This window comes from Nerophis ophidion, linkage group LG16 (assembly GCF_033978795.1).
Source record: "Nerophis ophidion isolate RoL-2023_Sa linkage group LG16, RoL_Noph_v1.0, whole genome shotgun sequence".
NCBI lineage: Eukaryota > Metazoa > Chordata > Actinopteri > Syngnathiformes > Syngnathidae > Nerophis > Nerophis ophidion.
The window spans coordinates 26441316-26465880 of NC_084626.1; the positions used below are offsets into that span (position 1 = coordinate 26441316).

General features: G+C 41.8%; 1 protein-coding gene across 1 annotated transcript in view; it reads left to right on the forward strand.

The window, feature by feature from the left end:
• The window catches only part of foxp1b (forkhead box P1b), a 670786-nt gene that overhangs the window by 270329 nt on the left and 375892 nt on the right, over positions 1-24565 (forward strand). Inside the window, 1 exon segment of the mRNA XM_061874765.1 lies at positions 21351-21525. Coding sequence (XP_061730749.1) covers positions 21361-21525 — 165 coding nt within the window. The 5' untranslated portion in view covers positions 21351-21360.

Here is a 24565-nt window from a genome sequence, read left to right on the forward strand (position 1 = left end):
ATCATTGATGTATAAACTATCAGACTGCGTGGTCGCTAGTAGTGGCTTTCAGTAGGCCTTTAAGGACTTGACTGCAAGAATAAACATATGTTTGTTAGTTAAATAAAGCCAATAATGCAATTTTTTGTGGTACCCTTTATTTAGAAAAGTACCAAAATAATTTTAGTACCGGTACCAAAATATTGGTGTCGTTACAACACGAGTTTAGTGAAGCATCCGCTGGAAATTGGAGCTCATTCTGCCACCGCCATCATCCACTGATCAACATTGATCTTTCAACCAATGCACACAAAAGAGAGAAAGACAATTGCCGACGTTTCTCTCTCTAAAAACATGGAGCCAAAATACAGTAAAAAAAAAAAAAAAAACCCCGGAGAAATCAAAAACCTTGAGAAACATCCTTGTTGTTCCAGGTTTTAAAACAGGCCGTTGTGTTGTCTAGACCCAGCTGAACCTAAAAAAACCTCCGAAGTGAACGAGTCCTCTTTTGTGTCTCCTTATCTTGCGGGAGAGAGTTGTTGTGCTCTTGTTGTGTGCCTGTGTAAACATGGATTGTGTGAGAACCGGCTGAATCCCAGCAGATGGCTGCCGGGGCTCCACTGTCATGAGCATTAAGGGGGGACAAAAACAACAACACAACATCGAGGAGGGTCAAAGCACAGCTGTGCAGGTTCAAACCCTACCTTGACTTGACTGCCAACCTTCTTTTGAGCATTACAATTCCCAACAGCCGTGACCGGGGATTGGATTTCTCGAAAGTGGCTGATGGCGGTTGAATAAAGTCCGGACCATAACCGATCTTCGCGTTCGGCCTTGTTTTTCGTCAGGTGGGAGATGAACCTGGTGCTTGTTTGCCAAATGCCGGGCGCTGGAAGACAAACATTAGCTTTTGACTTTTCTCTGCAGGCCCTCCGCCTCGTGGTTTTGTGTCATGTCTTGGTGATCTTGGTTAGTTTTATTTTTGGATTTACTCAGTTCCTGTTTTTTCCCCTCCCTGTTTTAGTTTCCATTGCAACCATTGGTTTCACCTGCCTCATTTGTTTGAACGCATGCACCTGTTGTTAATCATGTCACTATTTAAGCCTGTCATTTTCGGTTGGTGGCCTCACAATACGATGGTCCGGAGTAGTCCGGGGTTCAATCCCGGGCTCAGGATTTTTTCGTGTGGAGTTTGCATGTGAAGTGAATTGTGAATTATATTTATATAGCGCTTTTCTCTAGTGACTCAAAGCGCTTTACATAGTGAAACCCAATATCTAAGTGACATTTAAACCAGTGTGGATGGCACTGGGAGCAGGTGGGTAAAGTGCCTTGCCCGAGGGCACAACGGCAGTGACTAGAATGGCGGACGCGGGAATCGAACCTGCAACCCTCAAGTTGCTGGCACGGCCACTCTACCAACCCAGCTATGTCCTTCCCGGGACTGCGGGGTCGGGGTCCACAATAATCAATTCATGGTACAAATATATACTATCAGCAACTTTGATGTTCCATTGAAAATATCGAACATTACTAGGGGTGTAACGGTACACAAACATTTCAGTTCGGTACGTACCTCGGTTTACCTTAAATCCTACTGAATACCTCTTAATCTTCTTCCCTTCATGCGATTTCAAACTATAGAAATCATGTCACTATTTAAGCCTGTCATTTTCGGTTGCTGGCCTCACAATACGATGGTCCTGAGTAGTCCGGGATTTTTCTGTGTGGAGTTTGCATGTGAAGTGAATTGTGAATTATATTTATATAGCGCTTTTCTCTAGTGACTCAAAGCGCTTTACATAGTGAAACCCAATATCTAAGTTACATTTAAACCAGTGTGGGTGGCACTGGGAGCAGGTGGGTAAAGTGCCTTGCCCGAGGACACAACGGCAGTGATTAGAATGGCGGAAGCGGGAATCGAACCTGCAACCCTCAAGTTGCTGGCACGGCCACTCTACCAACCGAGCTATGAAACCCAATATCTAAGTTACATTTAAACCAGTGTGGGTGGCACTGGGAGCAGGTGGGTAAAGTGCCTTGCCCGAGGACACAACGGCAGTGACTAGAATGGCGGAAGCGGGAATCGAACCTGCAACCCTCAAGTTGCTGGCACGGCCACTCTACCAACCCAGCTATGTCCTCCCCGTGACTGCGGGGTCGGGGTCCACAATAATCAATTCATGGTACAAATATATACTATCAGCAACTTTGATGTTCCATTGAAAATATCGAACATTACTAGGGGTGTAACGGTACACAAACATTTCAGTTCGGTACGTACCTCGGTTTACCTTTAAATCCTACTGAATACCTCTTAATCTTCTTCCCTTCATGCGATTTCAAACTATAGAAATCAGCCTCCTCCGTTTTGAAAATGATGACAGGTGAAGTGTCACTCGTCGTGACGTGACGTGTTTGACCCGGTGGAAATTTTAGGCATATACTAATTATTTTGCAAAACGAGTTCGACCCGATCCGTTGTGGAGAAGAAGGAGCTGAGCCGGAAGGCAAAGCTCTCAATTTACCGGTTGATCTACGTTCTCACCCTCACCTATGGTCATGAGCTTTGGGGTCATGACCGAAAGGATAAGATCACGGGTACAAGCGGCCGAAATGAGTTTCCTCTCCCTTAGAGATAGGCTGAGAAGTTCTGTCATCCGGGAGGAACTCAAAGTAAAGCCGCTGCTCCTCCACATTGAGAGGAGCCAGATGAGGTGGTTCGGGCATCTGGTCAGGATGCCACCCGAACGCCTCCCTATGGAGGTGTTTAGGGCACATCCAACCGGTAGAAGACCCAGGACACGTTGGGAAGACTATGTCTCCCGGCTGGCCTGGGAACGCCTCGGGATCCCACGGGAAGAGCTAGACGAAGTGGCTGGGGAGAGGGAAGTCTGGGCTTCCCTGCTTAGGCTGCTGCCCCCGCGACCCGACCTCGGATAAGCGGAAGAAGATGGATGGATGGATGGAGTTTGACCCGGCGGAAATTCTAGACATGCGCTGATAAAAATAATATTTTGCAAAACGAGGTTGACCCGTAGGCAGGCGCATATTATATACCCGGCGGCAATTCAAGGAAATACGGTAAGCACCAAAACTCGATATGATGAAAAAAGGCCTATTGTTCTTTGTACTTGCAGTACAGTATATTTACAGTAGGACATCCTTCCTGTGCTACTGCAACACATGTTGTTGGAAACCTGACCTATAATTACAACTGCATCACAATGTTTATACTGTACTCATGCATGCTAGTGTTTGTTATGATAAGAACAGAACGTTGTTTAAAGCATCATAGCCACCGGCCAAAATGAAAAATACATTGCTTTAAAAAAAAAAAAAAAATGCAGGGCCAACACATAGCAGAGAGACTAAAGCTCCTAGCTGATTGCATTCCTTCCTTTGTGCTTCACACATGAACATTGTTATCAGCACAACTCTCTAATAAGCCTCTCATATCTGCCTGATATATATGATGGATATTGCACATTCTCCATGTTCTGCCCCCCACCTCTTTTTTTTTTTTTTTTTTTTTTTTTTGCTCCTGATATTGCAATTTTGAATGATTCCGTGATAAAATTAATGAGAGCGTAGATTTATGGGTTTCATTTGTTTGTCAATTTAAAAATTAATTGGGTGTTAATTTTAGCTACCCTCTCATCACGGCTGGGTCCACGCATTACTATGCATCCATTGTAGGCCTTTCTGTGCTTGATAGTAATAATAATAATAATAATAGTAGATTTTAATTGTAAAAAATAAAAAAAATAAAAAGCACTTTGCATCGAGCAAACAACCTCAAAGTGCTACAGTGTATTAAAAATAATAATAATATATAAAAATAAAAGCTAGAACAAGTATGCATATACAGTGGGGCAAAAAAGTATTTTGTCAGCCACCGATTGTGCAAGTTCTCCCACTTAAAATGATGACAGAGGTCTGTAATTTTCATCATAGGTACACTTCAACTGTGAGAGACGGAATTAGAAAAATAAATCCAGGAATTCACATTTGTAGGAATTTTAAAGAATTTATTTGTAAATTATGGTGGAAAATAAGTATTTGGTCAAGCATTCAAAGCTCTCACTGATGGAAGGAGGTTTTGGCTCAAAATCTCACGATACATGGCCCCATTCATTCTTTCCTTAACACGGATCAATCGTCCTGTCCCCTGAGCAGAAAAACAGCCCCAAAGCATGATGTTTCCACCCCCATGCTTCACAGTAGGTATGGTGTTCTTGGGCCTATAGTCCGGTGTTGCTAATTTATGGGGAAAAAAAATCCTTAAAATTTAGTAGGTGTGGCTTATATGGGGTAACCCACATCTGCGGTCCTGTCCAAGGTTTCTCATTGTTATCCCACTGGGTTGAGTTTTTCCTTGCCCTGATGTGGGATCTCAGTAAATTTACGAAAACGTCACTGGGGACTTATTGAGTCTGTTTAACTGATTGGAGAGCTGGTTTTGGGTCTATGACGATGACTTCTGTTTTGTTTGATCATCCGTTTTACTGCCCTGTTACAGACACATTTTGTAAATAAACATCCATATAATTTTTTCTGTGTAAATAACCCTTTTTGCAATGTATATCCGTGGCTTATAGTCCGGTGTTGCTAATTTATGAAAAAAAAGTTTGCCCTAAAATTTAGTAGGTGTGGCTTATATGGGGTCACCCACTTTTGCGGTCCTCTCCAAGGTTTCTCATTGTTATCCCACTGGGTTGAGTTTTTCCTTGCCCTGAGCCCTGATGTGGGATCTCAGTAAATTTACGAAAACGTCACTGGGGACTTATTGAGTCTGTTTAACTGATTGGAGAGCTGGTTTTGGGTCTATGACGATGACTCCTGTTTTGTTTGATCATCCGTTTTACTGCCCTGTTACAGACACAGTTTGTAAATAAACATCCATATAATTTTTTCTGTGTAAATAACCCTTTTTGCAATGTATATCCGTGGCTTATAGTCCGGTGTTGCTAATTTATGAAAAAAAAGTTTGCCCTTAAATTTAGTAGGTGTGGCTTATATGGGGTCACCCACTTTTGCGGTGCTCTCCAAGGTTTCTCATCGTCATCCCACTGGGTTGATTTTTTCCTTGCCCTGATGTGGGATCTCAGTAAATTTGCGAAAAAGTCACAGGGGACTTATTGAGTCTGTTTAACTGATTGGAGAGCTGGTTTTGGGTCTATGACGATGACTTCTGTTTTGTTTGATCATCCGTTTTACTGCCCTGTTACAGACACAGTTTGTAAATAAACATCCATATAATTTTTTCTGTGTAAATGTGTAAATAACCCTTTTTGCAATGTATATCCGTGGCTTATAGTCCGGTGTTGCTAATTTATGAAAAAAAAGTTTGCCCTAAAATTTAGTAGGTGTGGCTTATATGGGGTCACCCGCTTTTGCGGTCCTCTCCAAGGTTTCTCATTGTCATCCCACTGGGTTGAGTTTTTCCTTGCCCTGATGTGGGATCTCAGTAAATTTACGAAAACGTCACTGGGGACTTATTGAGTCTGTTTAACTGATTGGAGAGCTGGTTTATGGTCTATGACGATGACTTCTGTTTTGTTTGATCACCCGTTTTACTGCCCTGTTACAGACACAGTTTGTAAATAAACATCCATATAATTTTTTCTGTGTAAATGACTCATTTTGCAATGTATATCCGTGGCTTATAGTCCGGTGTTGCTAATTTATGAAAAAAAAGTTTGCCCTAAAATTTAGTAGGTGTGGCTTATATGGGGTCACCCACTTTTGCGGTCCTCTCCAAGGTTTCTCATTGTTATCCCACTGGGTTGAGTTTTTCCTTGCCCTGAGCCCTGATGTGAGATCTCAGTAAATTTACGAAAACGTCACTGGGGACTTATTGAGTCTGTTTAACTGATTGGAGAGCTGGTTTTGGGTCTATGACGATGACTTCTGTTTTGTTTGATCATCCGTTTTACTGCCCTGTTACAGACACAGTTTGTAAATAAACATCCATATAATTTTTTCTGTGTAAATAACCCTTTTTGCAATGTATATCCGTGGCTTATAGTCCGGTGTTGCTAATTTATGAAAAAAAAGTTTGCCCTTAAATTTAGTAGGTGTGGCTTATATGGGGTCACCCACTTTTGCGGTGCTCTCCAAGGTTTCTCATCGTCATCCCACTGGGTTGATTTTTTCCTTGCCCTGATGTGGTATCTCAGTAAATTTGCGAAAAAGTCACTGGGGACTTATTGAGTCTGTTTAACTGATTGGAGAGCTGGCTTTAGGTCCATGATGATGACTTCTGTTTTGTTTGATCAGCTGTTTTACTGCCCTGTTATAGACACAGTTTGTAAATAAAGATCCGTATAATTCTTTCTGTGTAAATGACTCATTTTGCAATGTATATCGGTGGCTTACAGTCCGGTGTTGCTAATTTATGAAAAAAATAAATAAATAAAAATCATTAAAATTTAGTAGGTGTGGCTTATATGAGGTCACCCACATCTGCGGTCCTCTCCAAAGTTTCTCATTGTCCTCCCACTGGGTTGAGTTTTTCCTTGCTCTGATGTGGGATCTCAGTAAATTTACCAAAAAGTCGCTGGGGACTAATTGAGTCTATTAACTGATCGGAGAGATAGCTTTGGGTCCATGACGATGACTTCTGTTTTGTTTGATCAGCCGTTTTACTGCCCTGTTACAGGCACCGTTTGTAAATAAACATTCATATACTTTTTCTGTGTAAATAACTAATGTTCTAATGTATATCCGCAAAATACAGTCCAGTGTTGCTAATTTATGGAGAAAAAAAAAAAGTTTTTCCTTGAAATTTAGTAGGTGTGGCTTATATGGGGTCACCCACATCTGCGGTCCTGTCCAAAGTTTCTCATTGTCATCCCACTGGGTTGAGTTTTTCCTTGCCCTGATGTGGGATCTCAGTAAATTTGCGAAAAAGTCACTGGGGACTTAATGAATCTGTTTAACTGATTGGAGAGCTAGCTTACGTTTTATGACGATGACTTCTGTTTTGTTTGATCAGCCGATTCACTGCCTTGTTATAGGCACGGTTTGTAAATAAACATTCATGTAATTTGTCTGTGTAAATGACTCATTATGCAATGTATATCCGTGGCTTATAGTCCGGTGTTGCTAATTTATGAATAAAAAAATATTTTCCCTCAAATTTAGTAGGTGTGGCTTATATGGGGTCACCAACTTCTGCAGTCCTCTCCAAGTTGACCGCAGAATGTTTTCCCTAATATTTTGTTGGTGTGGCTTATATACCAGTGTTCTATAAATTCTGGAAAATACAGTAGTCAACACATATCTCAAATGCTGTATTTTGTTTTACATGCTTATTGTCGGGCTTCACGGTGGCAGAGGGGTTAGTGCGTCTGCCTCACAATACGAAGGTCTTGCTGTCCTGGGTTCAAATCCAGGCTCGGGATCTTTCTGTGTGGAGTTTGCATGTTCTCCCCGTGAATGCGTGGTACTCCAGCTTCCTCCCACTTCCAAAGACATGCACCTGGGGATAGGTTGATTGGCAACACTAAATTGGCCCTAGTGTGTGAATGTGAGTGTGAATGTTGTCTGTCTATCTGTGTTGGCCCGGCGATGAGGTGGCCACTTGTCCAGGGTGTACCCCGCCTTCCGCCCGATTGTAGCTGAGATAGGCGCCAGCGCCCCCCGCGGCCCCGAAAGGGAATAAGCGGTAGAAAATGGATGGATGGATGCTTATTGTCTATTTGGTGTCCGAGGGAGAGAACTAGAATTTGTTAGCCTACAGATGGACTTGTTGTTGGATTCCTTTTACTCAGGCCTTGTTTAGAAAATCACATTATGGAGGGAGTGTCCGACTGGAGTGGCGAGCTGGGTCAACATCTGTTTAGGGAGACTAAGAGGTGGGGGTCTGTTTTAGTCCCGGCCTAGAAAACGGGGGACTGGGTCACATGACTCTTGGGTTCTTGCGAGATGGGTTCCACGGACTGGTTGATGTCCGTATGTATACATAAGATACATCAGGTATATTTACTTTGTTCAGTATCCGAGATACCGACCTGAGACGCCTGCCAATACCATGACCTAAAAACAAAAAAAAGTGCTATTTATTTTTTTAATAATGCGATGTGGAGATTATTTTCCCACCTATCATTTTCAAATATTCCCCCTGACAAGTTATCCACCTCAATTTCCCGTCTTGTCAGTTTGAGTGGGTGTCCCACCGGTGTCGAGACATGTCTGCATCTTGTTTGGACTGCGGCTCCAGAGACGCCTCGTCCGAGCCCTCCCATCGCACGCCTTCAATGCAACCCCCCCCCCCCCTGGATCTGCATTTAGTTCCATTCTCCCCTTGACTTCATGATGAGTGCTTTAAAGGCGTTCATTCTGCTTCATATAAATAATTAATCGGGCTAGTTAATTTGCTTCTGCCCGACTTGGTCAGCTTCATTAACCCTAAATTGGGAGGATGTGTCAGTTGCACCCGTGCGACCAACGCTGTAAATCATCCGACTGATTGGAAGAGCAGAGGGACCGAGTCCTCAATTCTTAGCAAATAGTTGTGACTTGATGCTTGGTTTTCTATTTATTGCAAGCAGAATGGCGTGGATTATACAAAAAAAAAAAATGCATACATATTTTATTCATCCATCCATCCATCCATTTTCTACCGCTTATTCCCTTTCGGGGTCGCGGGGGGCGCTGGCGCCTATCTCAGCTACAATCGGGCGGAAGGCGGGGTACACCCTGGACAAGTCGCCACCTCATCGCAGGGCCAACACAGATAGACAGACAACATTCACACTCACATTTTCACACTAGGGCCAATTTAGTGTTGCCAATCAACCTATCCCCAGGTGCATGTCTTTGGAGGTGGGAGGAAGCTGGAGTACCCGGAGGGAACCCACGCATTCACGGGGAGAACATGCAAACTCCACACAGAAAGATCCCGAGCCTGGATTTGAACCCAGGACTGCAGGACCTTCGTATTGTGAGGCAGACGCACTAACCCCTCTGCCACCGTGAAGCCCATAAATGATGAAAAAGAATGGAAAACAAAGCTGCTTTTGTATGAAGTGGAAATATTGAAATAAATATGTAACATTTTTGTGCGGTGTTGAACTATTGAAGTGAAGTGAATTATATTTATATAGCGCTTTTCTCTAGTGACTCAAAGCACTTTACATAGTGAAACCCAATATCTAAGTTACATTTAAACCAGTGTGGGTGGCACTGGGAGCAGGTGGGTAAAGTGTCTTGCCCAAGGACACAATGGCAGTGACTTGGATGGCGGAAGCGGGAATCGAACCTGCAACCCTCAAGTTGCTGGCACGGCCACTCTACCAACCGAGCTATGGAAGTTAAAGGCGAGTTCTGACTGAAATTATTTGAAATTATTTTTTCGCACTAAATAATATATTTATTTATATAAATGGATTGTTTTTTATTTACATTCATAACTGTAGTTTTTGTCTGGTAAAGTATAGAGCAGCATCTAGCAATTACAAACCCCGTTTCCATATGAGTTGGGAAATTGTGTTGGATGTAAATATAAACGGCATACAATGATTTGTAAACCCTTTTCAACCCATATTCAGTTGAATGCACTACAAAGACAACATATTTGATGCTCAAACTCATAAACTTTAATTTTTTTTTGCAAATAATAATTAACTTAGAATTTCTTGGCTGCAACACGTGCCAAAGTAGTTGGGAAAGGGCATGTTCACCACTGTGTTACATCACCTTTTCTTTTAAAAACACACAATAAAAGTTTTGGGAACTGAGGAAACTAATTGTTGAAGCTTTGAAAGTGGAATTCTTTCTCATTCTTGTTTTATGTAGAGCTTCAGTCGTTCAACAGTCCGGGGTCTCCGCTGTCGTATTTTATGCTTCATATTGCGCCACACATTTTCATTAGAAAACAGGTCTGGACTGCAGGCGGGCCAGGAAAGTACCCGCACTCTTTTACCATGAAGCCACGCTGTTGTAACACGTGGCTAGGCATTGTCTTGCTGAAATAAGCAGGGGCGTCCATGATAACGTTGCTTGGATGACAACATATGTTGCTCCAAAACTTGTATGGACCTTTCAGCATTAATGGTGCCTTCACAGATGTGTAAGTTACCCATGCCCTGGGCACTAATACACCCCCATATCATCACAGATGCTGGCTTTTCAACTTTGCGCCTAGAACAACCAGATGGTTATTTCCTTCTTTGTTCCAGAGCACACCACGTCCACAGTTTCCAAATATAATTTGAAATGTGGACTCGTCAGACACAGAACACTTTTCCACTTTGCATCAGTCCATCTTTGATGAGCACGGGCCCAGCGAAGCCAGAGAGGTTCCTTGGTGTTATTCTTAAATGGGTTTGGCTTTGTGTAATAGAGTTTTAACTTGCACTTACAGACGTAGCAACCAATTGTAGTTACTAACAGTGGTTTTATGAAGTGTTCCTGAGCCCATGTGGTGATATCCTTTACACACTGATGTCGGTTTTTGAGGCAGTACCGCCTGAGGGATCAAAGGTCCGTAATATCATCGCTTACGTGCAGTGATTTGTCCAGATTCTCTGAACCTTTTGATGATTTTACGGACCGTAGATGGTAAAATCCCTAAATTCCTTGCAATAGCTCGTTGAGAAATGTTGTTCTAAAACTGTTCAACAATATGCCTACAAATTGGTGTACCACGCCCCATCCTTGTTTGGGAATTACTTAGCATTTCATGGAAGCTGCTTTTATACCCAATCATGGCACCCACCTGTTCCCAATTAGCCTGCACACCTGTGGGATGTTCTAATAAGTGTTTGATGAGTATTTCTCAACTTTATCAGTATATATTGCCACATGTCCCAACTTTTTTGTCACGTGTTGCTGGCATCAAATTCTAAAGTTAATGATTATTTGCAAAGAAACACATGTTTATCAGTTTGAACATCAAATATGTTGTCTTTGTTGCATATTCAAATGAATATGGGTTGAAAATGATTTGTAAATCATTGTATTCTGTTTATATTTACATCTAACACAATTTCCCAACTCATATGGAAACGGGGTTTGTATTTTAGTTATCGAGTAATTTATTGATTAGTTTCTTCTAGGGTTGGTACCGGTACCAAAATGTATTTTGATACTTTTCGATACTTTTCTAAATAAAGGGGACCACAAAAATGTGCATTATTGGCTTTATTTTAACAAAAAATCTTACAGTAGATGAAACATATGTTTTTTATTGCAATAGTGTCCTTAAATAAAACAGTGAACATAAAAGACCATTTTTTTTTATTAGTAAGTAAACAAACAAATGTTCTTAATTTAGCTGCTGACATAACTTATTGTGTCATTTTCCATTCTATTTTTTTGTCAACATTATGACAGACAAGCTGTAAAAAAGTATTATTAATCTACTTGTTTATTCACTGTTAATATATGTTTACTTTCTCTTCTAACATGTTCTGTCTACACTTCTGTTAAAATCTGATAATCACTTATTCTTTTGTTGTTTGGATACTTAACATTAGTTTTGGATGATACCACGACTTTGGGTATCGACCTGATACCAAGTAGTTACAGGATGATACAATGGTGAAAAACTTAAGTCGTCATGTGTCCAGGGACATATTTACTGAGTTTATAAAAAAATATTTTGTGAAGATAAAACAATATCGACGTAATCATAGTAGTATCAACTAGATACTTGGTATCATTACAGTGGATGTTAGGTGTAGATCCACCCATGGCATTTAGCTATTGTCTCCTCCTACGGTGTCTAGTGAAGCATGTTTAGCTATTCCTCATCCTGCAGGGATGATACTTGGAAGAAACTTACTTTATTTGTTGCCATGGAGACAAGGATTAGTAATTTAGAAGTAGCTAAAACACTGCCGACTGCGGGTGGTCTTAGCCGCTAGCTAGCTCGCCATGTCTTAAAGCACCTCTTCCTGAGGGCGTTTCAGTGTTATAACTTTACCTTTATTGTTAGTTTTTAAGCCGAAATGTGTCCATTACTCATTTTCTGTCTACACACTGTGTCTGTTTGTAAGTACTCCGTGATTTTGCGCTGCCGAACACGCTCGTCTGCTCGTAAAACCTGCAATGTCACACACTTTTTTCTGGATTTATGCAGATCTTAAATACAGCAGGTACCAGAAGGTAAGAAAGGTTGCTGTTGCATAATATTGCGAAACAAAACGCCAGATAATCCGTCTTACTTTATACACACACCTTAAAAACACTCGTAGGTTGAAGCACAGTACAATCCATCAAGCGATGCGGCTTCATAGCTTACCAAAGTCATACTAAAACATTTTTTATACATTTTCGCGCGCCGTGTGTAATTTTCCATATTTTCAATGGAAAATATAAAATGTTGGTGTTTTGTAATTGAGTCATATTGCAGTCTACACGTATCTCTTATGTGTGACTGCCATCTACTGGTCACACTTATCATTTCACCATGTACCAAATAAAATAACTTCCAGGTCAGTAAGCACAACCAAAATTATTCCGTACATTAGGCACACCTGGTTATAAGGCGCACTGTCGAGTTTTGAGGAAAAAAATAAGATTTTACGTAAGTGCGCCTTATAGTCCGGAAACTATGGTAATTTTAAAGTCAACTATGAACAATGTGAAAATATATTTTAATTGTTTCTAACCCTAGTTATAAAATGTGTTTAAAGAAATACCCACAATTAGAGATGTCTGATAATGTCGGACTGCCAATATTATTGGCCGAGAAATGCTTTAAAGGGGAACATTATCACAATTTCAAAAGGGTTAAAAACAATAAAAATCAGTTCCCAGTGGCTTGTTTTATTTTTCGAAGTTTTTTTTTTAATTTTACACCTCCCGGAATATCCCTAAAAAAAGCTTTAAAGTTCTTGATTTTCCCTATTTGCGATGCGACTGTCCATTTCCCTGTGACGTCATACAGTGATGCCTATACAGATAGCACAGCAAGATATAGCGACATTAGCTCGGATTCAGATTCGGATTTCAGCAGCTTAAGCGATTCAACAGATTACGCATGTATTGAAACAGATGGTCGGAGTATGGAGGCAGATAGCGAAAACGAAATTGAAGAAGAAATTGAAGCTATTGAGCGAATAGCTATTGACGCTATTCGGCCATAGCATGGGTGTACCTAATGAAGTGGCCCATAGCATGGCTGCCTTATTAGCATCGCCGGTAAAATGTGCGGACCAAACGATCAGGACTTTAGCATCTTGTGACACTGGAGCAACTTAAATCCGTATATTGGGAAGTGTTTGTTTCGCATTAAATGTGGGTATCTAGTTTCAAATGTACATACAGCTAGCGTAAATAGCATGTTAGCATCGATTAGCGTAGCATGTTAGCATCGATTAGCTGGCAGTCATGCTGCAACCAAATATGTCTGATTAGCACATAAGTCAACAACATCAACAAAACTCACCTTTGTGATTTCGTTGACTTAATGGTTGCAAATGCATCTGCAGGTTATCCATACATCTCTGTGCCATGTCTGCCTTAGCATCGCCGGTCAAATGTGAAGACACTTTGGCACATTCAATGGGGGTCAGGCGGCAGATTTCTTGCCAGTGGTGCAACTTGAATCCCTCCCTGTTAGTGTTGTTACACCCTCCGACAACACACCGACGAGGCATGATGTCTCCAAGGTTCCAAAAAATAGTCGAAAAAACGGAAAATAACAGAGCTGAGACCCGGTGTTTGTAATGTGTTGAAAATGAAAATGGCGGGTGTGTTACCTCGGTGACGTCACGTTCTGACGTCATCGCTAAAAGACCGATAAACAGAAAGGCGTTTAATTTGCCAAAATTCACCCATTTAGAGCTCGGAATTCGGTTAAAAAAATATATGGTCTTTTTTCTGCACCATCAAGGTATATATTGACGCTTGCATAGGTCTGGTGATAATGTTCCCCTTTAAAATGTAATTTTGGAAATTATCGGTATCGGTTTCAAAAATTAACATTTATGACTTTCTAAAACGCCGCTCTGTACACGGACGTAGGGAGAAGTACAGAGCGCCAATAAACCTTAAAGGCACTGCCTTTGCGTGCCGGCTCAGTCACATAATATCCACGGCTTTAACACACACAGTCACGTCTTGTGATCATGCTTTGTTTAGTTATGTTCTGTTACTTCAAGACTCCGTTAGTTCCTGTTTTTTCACTCCCTTGTTTTATCACCGTGGCGACCCGTTAGTTTCACCTGTCTCACTTGTTGGACTCACGCACCTGCTTTTAATCACAGAGACTATTTAAGCCTGTCACTTTCTGTTGGTCGTTCTGGCCTCATTGTTCGATTCATGCTGTTCCACTTGAGTGTTATTGGTTTCATGCCACAGTTTCATGTTGTTTCATGCCCCAGTCCATGCTAAGTGTTTAGCTTTTATGTTTCTTGCGTTAAGTTTTTTGCCTTTGCTGTGAGCGCCTTTTTTTTGAGTCGAAATTAAAAATGGTCCTACCTTCAAGCCATGACTGGTCTAGTCCGATTGCATCCCAAAAAACAATCCCCACGTTCGGGGGCGGCCGGTCGGAGGAGGCTAGAGAGTCCGCAGCTGCCTCTTTGACAGGTGCACGAGGAACGACGCGAGCTCTGCTCATGTCCACGGTAAGAGCCGACTTATTACCTCAATTTTCTTACCGAAACCTGCCGGTTGACATCTGGTAGATAACCATGTTTGCTTGACCGCTCTGTTCTATATTAAAGCTTCACTTTCGGGAATGTAAACAAGGAAACACTGGCCGTGTTTGTGTTGCTAAAGGCGGCCGCAATACACCGCTTCCCACCTACATCATTCTTCTTTGACGTCTCCATTATTAATTGAACAAATTGCAAAAAATTCAGCAACACAGATGTCCAGAATACTGTGTAATTATGCGATTAAAGCAGACGACTTATAGCTGGGATCGGGCTGGAATTAAATGTCCGCTACAATCCGATACGTCACGCGCACGCGTCATCATACCGCGATGTTTTCAACAGGATACTTTGTGCGAAATTTGAAATTGCAATTTAGAAACTAAAAAGGCCGTATTGGGATGTGTTGCAACGTTAATATTTCATCATTGATATATAAACTATCAGACTGCGTGGTCGGTAGTAGTGGCTTTCAGTAGGCCTTTAAAAGGCACTTCTTCTGGGACCCGGGCGAGTAAACACATCCCATCCCAAATCAAGTGTTTTGTTTTCTCGGGCCCTCTGCATCAACTCACCTTAGGTTGGGTTCTTCGCCGATATACGCTAGACAGCGTGGTGTTCAGTGAATAATCTGGCACTGAACACCACAAAAACCGAGGAACTCATCTTTGACTTCAGGAAAAACACTGCAGACCCCGCACCCCTCTACATCAACGGCGAGGAGGTGGAGAGAGTCAGCTCCTTCCAGTTCCTCGGCACCCTCTTATCTGCTGACCTGTCCTGGACCCAAATACAACTGTGGTCCCCCGGAAGGCCCGGCGGAGACTCCACTTCCTGAGGGTGCTGAGGAAGAACAGACTGGACAGGCAGCTGATGGGGACCTTCTATCGCTTGGCTGTCGAGAGCCTGCTGACGTACTGCATAACAGTGTGGTACGCCAGCTGCACTAAAACAGACAATCAGGCGATTCAGAGCGTCATAAAGTCTGCCCCTGCCCTCCTTGAAGGATTTACATAACTCCCGTTGCCTCAAGAAAGCAAAAACCATCACCAAAGACAGCACACACCCTGGCTACTAGAGATGTGCGGTTTGCGGTCACAACCGCGGAGTCCGCGGATAAACCGCGGGTCGGGCGGTTGACATGCCGAAAAAATAGATTTTAATTGGATTCGGGCGGTTGGCGGTTGAACCATCCGGAGACATTTGATATACATGGTTCTGGGATCTGTATCCTTTGCCATTCAAAGAGCCTTTTAAGTCCTGTGTCATAAAGCGAAGAAGTCAATAGGAGACGCTAATATTCTCTTGAATGACTGCCGGCAGTCACCCAGATATTAAATATTTGTGCGTGCTATGAAGCCATTGGCTTTGTTGCCTTCTACTTCACACACGATCTGTTTGCCAGTCCAGCAACATGTTGTGTGTTGCTTCCGCGGCAACACGCACACGACTGCAAGGCATACTGGGTGACACAGAGTACACTAATGGTTGTGATGTAAACAATTTTAAGACACTTAGTAATATGCGCCACGCTGTGAAGCCACACCAATTAAGAACGACAAACACATTTCGGGAGAACATCCTCACAGTAACACAACATAAGCGCAACACAACAAATACCCAGAATCCTTTGTATTCATGACACATACTGACTATTTTATACACCCCAAACCCCGCCGCCCCTCCAACCCCCGTGCGTCGGTAAGGTGGGCGGGGTTGGGGGCGCGGGGGTGTAAAATATATTCAGGATGTGTCATGAATGCAAAGGATTGTGGGTATTTGTTGTGTCACGTTTATGTTGTGTTACTGTAAGGATGTTCTCCCGAAATGTGTTTTGTCAATCTTGTATTGTGTGGCTTCATAGTGTGGCGCATATAAGTAAGTGTTAAAGTTGTTTATATCACAACCATCAGTGTACTCTGTATCACCCAGTATGCCTTTCAATCTCATACGTGTGATTGTGGAAGCTGCACACATGTTGCTTGACCAACATTCGGTTTGTACATGTTGTTGAAAGTGTCAAAGGCAATGGCTTCACAGCACGCCCTTATTCTTGTAATCTGGATGAACGCTATTGAATAGTTGCGAGAACGGCAGCTGTTGACTACATTACTCTGTAAAACAGTTTTAAATAGCTCTGTGAGTGGTATAGGTGACCAACCTCTGATTCAGCGGGCGGGTACAGTCCCGATAAAATGTTGGTTCGGGTGGATGACGATTTTGGTGACGCGGATGCGGATGATATAAGTCCCTATCCGTGCATCTCTACTGGCTACCATCGGGCAGGTGCATCAGAGCCAGAACAAACAGGCTCAGAGACAGCTTTTTCCCCAGAGCTGTCACCATGTTGAACTCTAACTTATAATAATAATAATTCACCCCTATACAATATCCTGCCCTAATACCCTACTGTGCAATACAACACTTTTAGTGCAATATGTCCGACACTGATTGTCCGTCCATCCATCCATCCATCATCTTCCGCTTATCCGAGGTCGGGTCGCGGGGGCAACAGCCTAAGCAGGGAAACCCAGACTTCCCTCTCCCCAGCCACTTCGTCTAGCTCTTCCCGGGGGATCCCGAGGCGTTCCCAGGCCAGCCGGGAGACATAGTCTTCCCAACGTGTCCTGGGTCTTCCCCGTGGCCTCCTACCGGTTGGACGTGCCCTAAACACCTCCCTAGGGAGGCGTTCGGGTGGCATCCTGACCAGATGCCCGAACCACCTCATCTGGCTCCTCTCGATGTGAAGGAGCAGCGGCTTTACTTTGAGTTCCTCCCGGATGGCACAGCTTCTCACCCTATCTCTAAGGGAGAGCCCCGCCACACGGCGGAGGAAACTCATTTCGGCCGCTTGTACCCGTGATCTTATCCTTTCGGTCATGACCCAAAGCTCATGACCATAGGTGAGGATGGGAACGTAGATCGACCGGTAAATTGAGAGCTTTGCCTTCCGGCTCAGCTCCTTCTTCACCACAACGGATCGATACAACGTCCGCATTACTGAAGACGCCGCACCGATCCGCCTGTCGATCTCACGATCCACTCTTCCCTCACTCGTGAACAAGACTCCTAGGTACTTGAACTCCTCCACTTGGGGCAGGGTCTCCTCCCCAACCCGGAGATGGCACTCCACCCTTTTCCGGGCGAGAACCATGGACTCGGACTTGGAGGTGCTGATTCTCATTCCGGTCACTTCACACTCGGCTGCGAACCGATCCAGCGAGAGCTGAAGATCCCGGTCAGATGAAGCCATCAGGACCACATCATCTGCAAAAAGCAGAGACCTAATCCTGCGGTCACCAAACCGGAACCCCTCAACGCCTTGACTGCGCCTAGAAATTCTGTCCATAAAAGTTATGAACAGAATCGGTGACAAAGGACAGCCTTGGCGGAGTCCAACCCTCACTGGAAATGTGTCCGACTTACTGCCAGCAATGCGGACCAAGCTCTGGCACTGATCATACAGGGAGCGGACCGCCACAATAAGACAGTCCGATACCCCATACTCTCTGAGCACTCCCCACAGGACTTCCCGAGGGACACGGTCGAATGCCTTCTCCAAGTCCACAAAGCACATGTAGACTGGCTGGGCAAACTCCCATGCACCCTCAATTGTTATTTATTATTTCGGTACTCTTGTCGTGTTCTGAATATTCTACAGTGTTTTGTATATTGTAAAGGATTGCTTGATATTTTTATTGGATAGTAGTCCGTTTATTTCAGTTGTTAGTTTTTCCCTTTATTACCTCTTGTTTTTTTTTATTTTACCCCATATTTGTTCCCACAACCGCACCTTAAGTTGGAGTCTTTAAAGGGGAACATTATCACAATTTCAAAAGGGTTAAAAACAATAAAAATCAGTTCCCATTGGCTTATTGTATTTTTTGAAGTTTTTTTTCAAAATGTTACCGGTCTCGGAATATCCCTAAATAAAGCTTTAAAGTGCCTTATTTTCGCTATCTTCGAAACCACTATCCATTTCCCTGTGACGTCACACAGTGCTGCCAATGTAAACAAACAATGGGAATACCACAGCAAGATATAGCGACATTAGCTCGGATTCAAACTCGGATTTCAGCGACTTAAGCGGTTCAACAGATTACGCATGTATTGAAACAGATGGTTGGAGTATGAAAATATTGAAAAAGAAACTGAAGCTATTGAGCGAATAGCTATTGACGCTATTCATAGCCATAGCATGGCCGAATAGCTGCGTTAGCATCGCCGGTAAAATGTGCGGACCAAACGATCAGGACTTTCGCATCTTTTGACACTGGAGCAACTTAAATCCGTCGATTGGTAAGTGTTTTTTTTTCGCATTAAATGTGTGTGGAAGCTGCACATGCATCTACAGGTTATCCATACATCTCTGTGCCATGTCTGCTTTAGTACCGCTGGTAAATAGCATGTTAGCATCAATTAGCGTAGCATGTTACCATCGATTAGCTGGCAGTCAACATCAACAAAACTCACCTTTGTGATTCCGTTGACTATCGTTGCAAATGCATCTGCAGGTTATCCATACATCTCTGTGCCATGTCTGCTTTAGTACCGCTGGTAAATAGCATGTTAGCATCAATTAGCGTAGCATGTTAGCATCAATTAGCTGGCAGTCAACATCAACAAAACTCACCTTTTTGATTTCGTTGACTATCGTTGCAAATACATCTGCAGGTTATCCATACATCTCTGTGCCATGTCTGCTTTAGTACCGCTGGTAAATAGCATGTTAGCATCAATTAGCGTAGCATGTTAGCATCAATTAGCTGGCAGTCAAGATCAACAAATCTCACCTTTGTGATTCCGTTGACTATCGTTGCAAATGCATCTGCAGGTTATCCATACATCTCTGTGCCATGTCTGCTTTAGCACCGCCGGTAAATAGCATGTTAGCATCGATTAGCATAGCATGTTAGCATCGATTAGCTGGCAGTCAACATCAACAAAACTCACCTTTTTGATTTCGTTGACTATCGTTGCAAATGCATCTGCAGGTTATCCATACATCTCTGTGCCATGTCTGCTTTAGTACCGCTGGTAAATAGCATGTTAGCATCAATTAGCGTAGCATGTTAGCATCGATTAGCTGGCAGTCAAGATCAACAAAACTCACCTTTGTGATTCCGTTGACTATCGTTGCAAATGCATCTGCAGGTTATCCATACATCTCTGTGCCATGTCTGCTTTAGCACCGCTGGTAAATAGCATGTTAGCATCAATTAGCGTAGCATGTTAGCATCGATTAGCTGGCAGTCAACATCAACAAAACTCACCTTTGTGATTCCGTTGACTATAGTTGCACATGCATCTGCAGGTTATCCATACATCTCTGTGCCATGTCTGCTTTAGTACCGCTGGTAAATAGCATGTTAGCATCAATTAGCGTAGCATGTTAGCATCGATTAGCTGGCAGTCAACATCAACAAAACTCACCTTTGTGATTCCGTTGACTATCGTTGCAAATGCATCTGCAGGTTATCCATACATCTCTGTTCCATGTCTGCTTTAGTACCGCCGGTAAATAGCATGTTAGCATCGATTAGCATAGCATGTTAGCATCGATTAGCTGGCAGTCAACATCAACAAAACTCACCTTTTTGATTTCGTTGACTATCGTTGCAAATGCATCTGCAGGTTATCCATACATCTCTGTGCCATGTCTGCTTTAGTACCGCTGGTAAATAGCATGTTAGCATCAATTAGCGTAGCATGTTAGCATCGATTAGCTGGCAGTCAACATCAACAAAACTCACCTTTGTGATTCCGTTGACTATCGTTGCAAATGCATCTGCAGGTTATCCATACATCTCTGTGCCATGTCTGCTTTAGCACCGCCGGTAAATAGCATGTTAGCATCGATTAGCGTAGCATGTTAGCATCGATTAGCTGGCAGTCAACATCAACAAAACTCACCTTTGTGATTCCGTTGACTATGGTTGCACATGCATCTGCAGGTTATCCATACATCTCTGTGCCATGTCTGCTTTAGCATCGCCGGTCAAATGTGCAGACACTCCGGCACATTCAATGGGGGTCTGGCGGCAGATTTCTTGCCAGTGGTGCAACTTGAATCCCTCCCTGTTAGTGTTGTTACACCCTCCGACAACACACCGACGAGGCATGATGTCTCCAAGGTTCCAAAAAATAGTCGAGAAAACAGAAAATAACAAGAGCTGAGACCCGGTGTTTGTAATGTGAAAATGAATATGGCAGGTGTGTTACCTCGGTGACGCCACGTTCTGATGTCATCGCTAAAAGAGCGATAAACAGAAAGGCGTTTAATTCGCCAAAATTCACCCATTTAGATCTCGGAATTCGGTTAAAAAAATACATGGTCTTTTTTCTGCACCATCAAGGTATATATTGACGCTTGCATGATAATGTTCCCCTTTAATCTCGTTATATGCAAATATAATGACAATAAAGTCTATTCTATTCTCCACCCTCCCCCAGAGCACCCGTATTTCTATTTCATAATGAAGAACTCAAACGAAACCTGGTTTCCGTGCACTCCCTATTCTCATACGAGAAGAACAAACAAAAAACAAGGGAAGGCAGTGCAAAGACCAAGAATGAGACGTGTAATAAAAGTGCAATTGCGAGGAAAAAGGATATGACAGATGTTTATATTTTGTCCTGGACTTGTAACACAACCTGATTGCTGTGTTTTAACAGCTGTTTGACCTCGTCTCTCCCTCTCTCTTTCCCTCTTTCTCTCTCTTCTTCTCGCCCTCCCTGTCCCTGGTTTCTCCCCGCAAGTTTTTAAGTCATGATGCAAGACCCTGGGACCGAGACAACAAGCAATGGACCACTTCATCAAAATGGAGGAGCAGCAGCCAGGGCGGAGGACGGTTCCGGGGAGGGACGCAGCAAGAGCGCCACGCCGTCAGCGGAGGTGACCGCGGCCGATCTCGCCCGTCTCCAGCAGCACCAGGTAAACCCCCCCCCCCCCCCACCCCCCCTTTTTATCACCTGTCTTCACTATATTGGTATCGCTATACTGGGACGGCATAGCCCGGTTGGTAGAGTGGCCCTGCCAGCAAGTTGAGGGTTCCAGGTTCGATCCCCACTTCCGCCATCCTAGTCACTGCCGTTGTGTCCTTGGGCAAGACACTTTACCCACCTGCTCCCAGTGACACCCACACTGGTTTAAACGCAACTTAAATATTGGGTTTCACTATGTACGAACCCCGTTTCCATATGAGTTGGGAAATATAAATATAAACGGAATACAATGATTTGCAAATCCTTTTCAACCCATATTCAGTTGAATATGCTACAAAGACAACATATTTCATGTTCAAACTGATAAACATTTTTTTTTTTGTGCAAATAATCATTAACATTAGAATTTGATGGCAGCATTTGGGAAAGGTGGCAATATATACTGATAAAGTTGAGAAATGCTCATCAAACACTTATTTGGAACATCCCACAGGTGTGCAGGCTAACCATCCGGATTGTTATAGGCGCAAAGTTCAAAAGCCAGGTTTGGGAGCAACATATGTTGTCATCCAAGCAACGTTATCATGGACGCCCCTGCTTATTTCAGCAAGACAAGTGTTACAACAGCGTGGCTTCGTAAAAAAAAGAGTGCGGGTACTTTCCTGGCCCGCCTGCAGTCCAGATCTGTCTCCCATGGAAAATGTGTGGCGCATTATGAAGCGTGAAATACGACAGCGGAGACTCCGGACTGTTAAACGACTGAAGCTCGACATAAAACAAAAATGGGAAAGAATTCCACTTTCAAAGCTTCAACAATTAGTTTCCTCAGTTCCCAAACAATATTGAGTGTTGTTAAAAGAAAAGGTGATGTAACACAGTGGCGAACATGCCCTTTCCCAACTACTTTGGCATGTGTTGCAGCCATGAAATTCTAAGTTAATTATTATGTGCAAAAAAAATATATCTTGTCTTTGTAGTGCATTCAATTGAATATGGGTTGAAAATATAACACAATTTCCCAACTCATATGGAAACGGGGTTTGTAAAGCGCTTTGAGTCAAGAGAGAAAAGCGCTATGTAAATATAATTCACTTCACTTCACGTTATTAAGGCGCGTCATCAGCGGGCCCCTCTTTAAGTGCCAATTAATATTTCATCCCTCTTCAAAGTACATCTAGTATATAAACACATTAGTGTTATTATTTATGTATATTGAGGCACTTTTTTGTTTTGAATATTTGAATATGGGGAAGTGCTCTCTCTCTCTCTCACTCTATGTGATTGTGTTTTGTTGCCAGATGTGTTTACTGCAGAATGCCATTGAAATATTCATAGTGATGTTCCAGCGTATTTTTAAGTGTGTAGGTGCCGCGGGATCTTTGTTGACAATTTGAGGACAAAAAAAACCATACCATGTGGGATGGCATCCTTTTCTTCGGATCATTGTAAACCAGGAGTCACCAAACTTTTTGAAAACAAGAGCTACTTCTTGGGTACTGATTAATGCGAAGGGATACTAGTTTGATACACACTTAAATAAATTGCCAGAAATAGCCAATTTGCTCAATTTACCTTTTATAAATAAATCTATATATATATTAAAAAAAATGGGTATTTCTGTCCGTCATTCCGTCTGACATTTTTTTTCCTTTTACGGAAGGTTTTTTGTAGAGAATAAATGATGAAAAAACACTTAATTGAACGATATAAAAGAGGAGAAAACACGAAAAAAAAATGAAAATTAAATTTTGAAACATAGTTTATCTTCAATTTTGACTCTTTAAAATAAAAAATTCCCCCCCAAAAAATGAAGAGAAAAAGTAGCTAATTCAAATCTTTTTGAAAAAAATTTAAAAAATAATTGAGTAATTGTTCCTGATTAAGATTAATTTTAGACTTTTGATGTCATGTTTTAAATAGGTTAAAATCCAATCTGCACTTTGTTAGAATATATAACAAATTGGACCAAACTGTATTTCTGACAAAGACAAATCATTATTTCTTCTAGATTTTCCAGAAACTTTAAAAGAAAATCAAATGACTTTGAAATAAGATTTAAATTAGATTCTACAGATTTTCTAGATCGGCCAGAATATTTTTTGGGGAATTTTAATCAAAATAAGTTTGACGAAATTAATCACAAATATTCTTCGTCGAAAAAACAGAAGCTAAAATGAGGAATTTAATTAAAATGTATTTATTATTCTTTACAATAATAAAAAAAATACTTGAACATTGATGTTAATTGTCAGGAAAGACGAGGAAGGAATTTAAAAGATAAAAAGGTATATGTGTTTAAAAATCCTAGGGGGTCAACCAGGGGTCACCAACCTTTTTGAAACCAAGAGCTACTTCTTGGGTACTGATTAATGCCAAGGGCTACCAGTTTGATACACACTTAAATAAATTGCCAGAAATAGCCAATTTGCTCAATTTAACTTTTATAAATAAATATATATATATATATATATATATATATATATATATATATATATATATATATATATATATATATATATAAAAAACATGGGTATTTCTGTCTGTCATTCCGTCTGACATTTTTTTCCTTTTACGGAAGGTTTTTTGTAGAGAATAAATGAAGAAAAAACACTTAATTGAACGATTTAAAAGAGGAGAAAACACACAAAAAAATATATTTTTAATTTTGAAACATAGTTTATCTTCAATTTTGACTGTTTAAAATTCAAAATTCACCCGCAAAAAATGAAGAGAAAAACTAGCTAATTCGAAAACACTTTATTGAACGATTTAAAAGTGGAGAAAACACGAAAAAAATGAAAATTAAATTCTGAAACATAGTTTATCTTCAATTTTGACTCTTTAAAATTCAAAATTCACCCCTAAAAAATGAAGAGAAAAACTAGCTAATTCGAATCTTTTTGAAAAAATTTTTTTTTTAAATTGAGTAATTGTTCTTGATTAAGATTAATTTTAGACTTTTGATGTCATGTTTTAAATAGGTTAAAATCCAATCTGCACTTTGTTAGAATATATAACAAATTGGACCA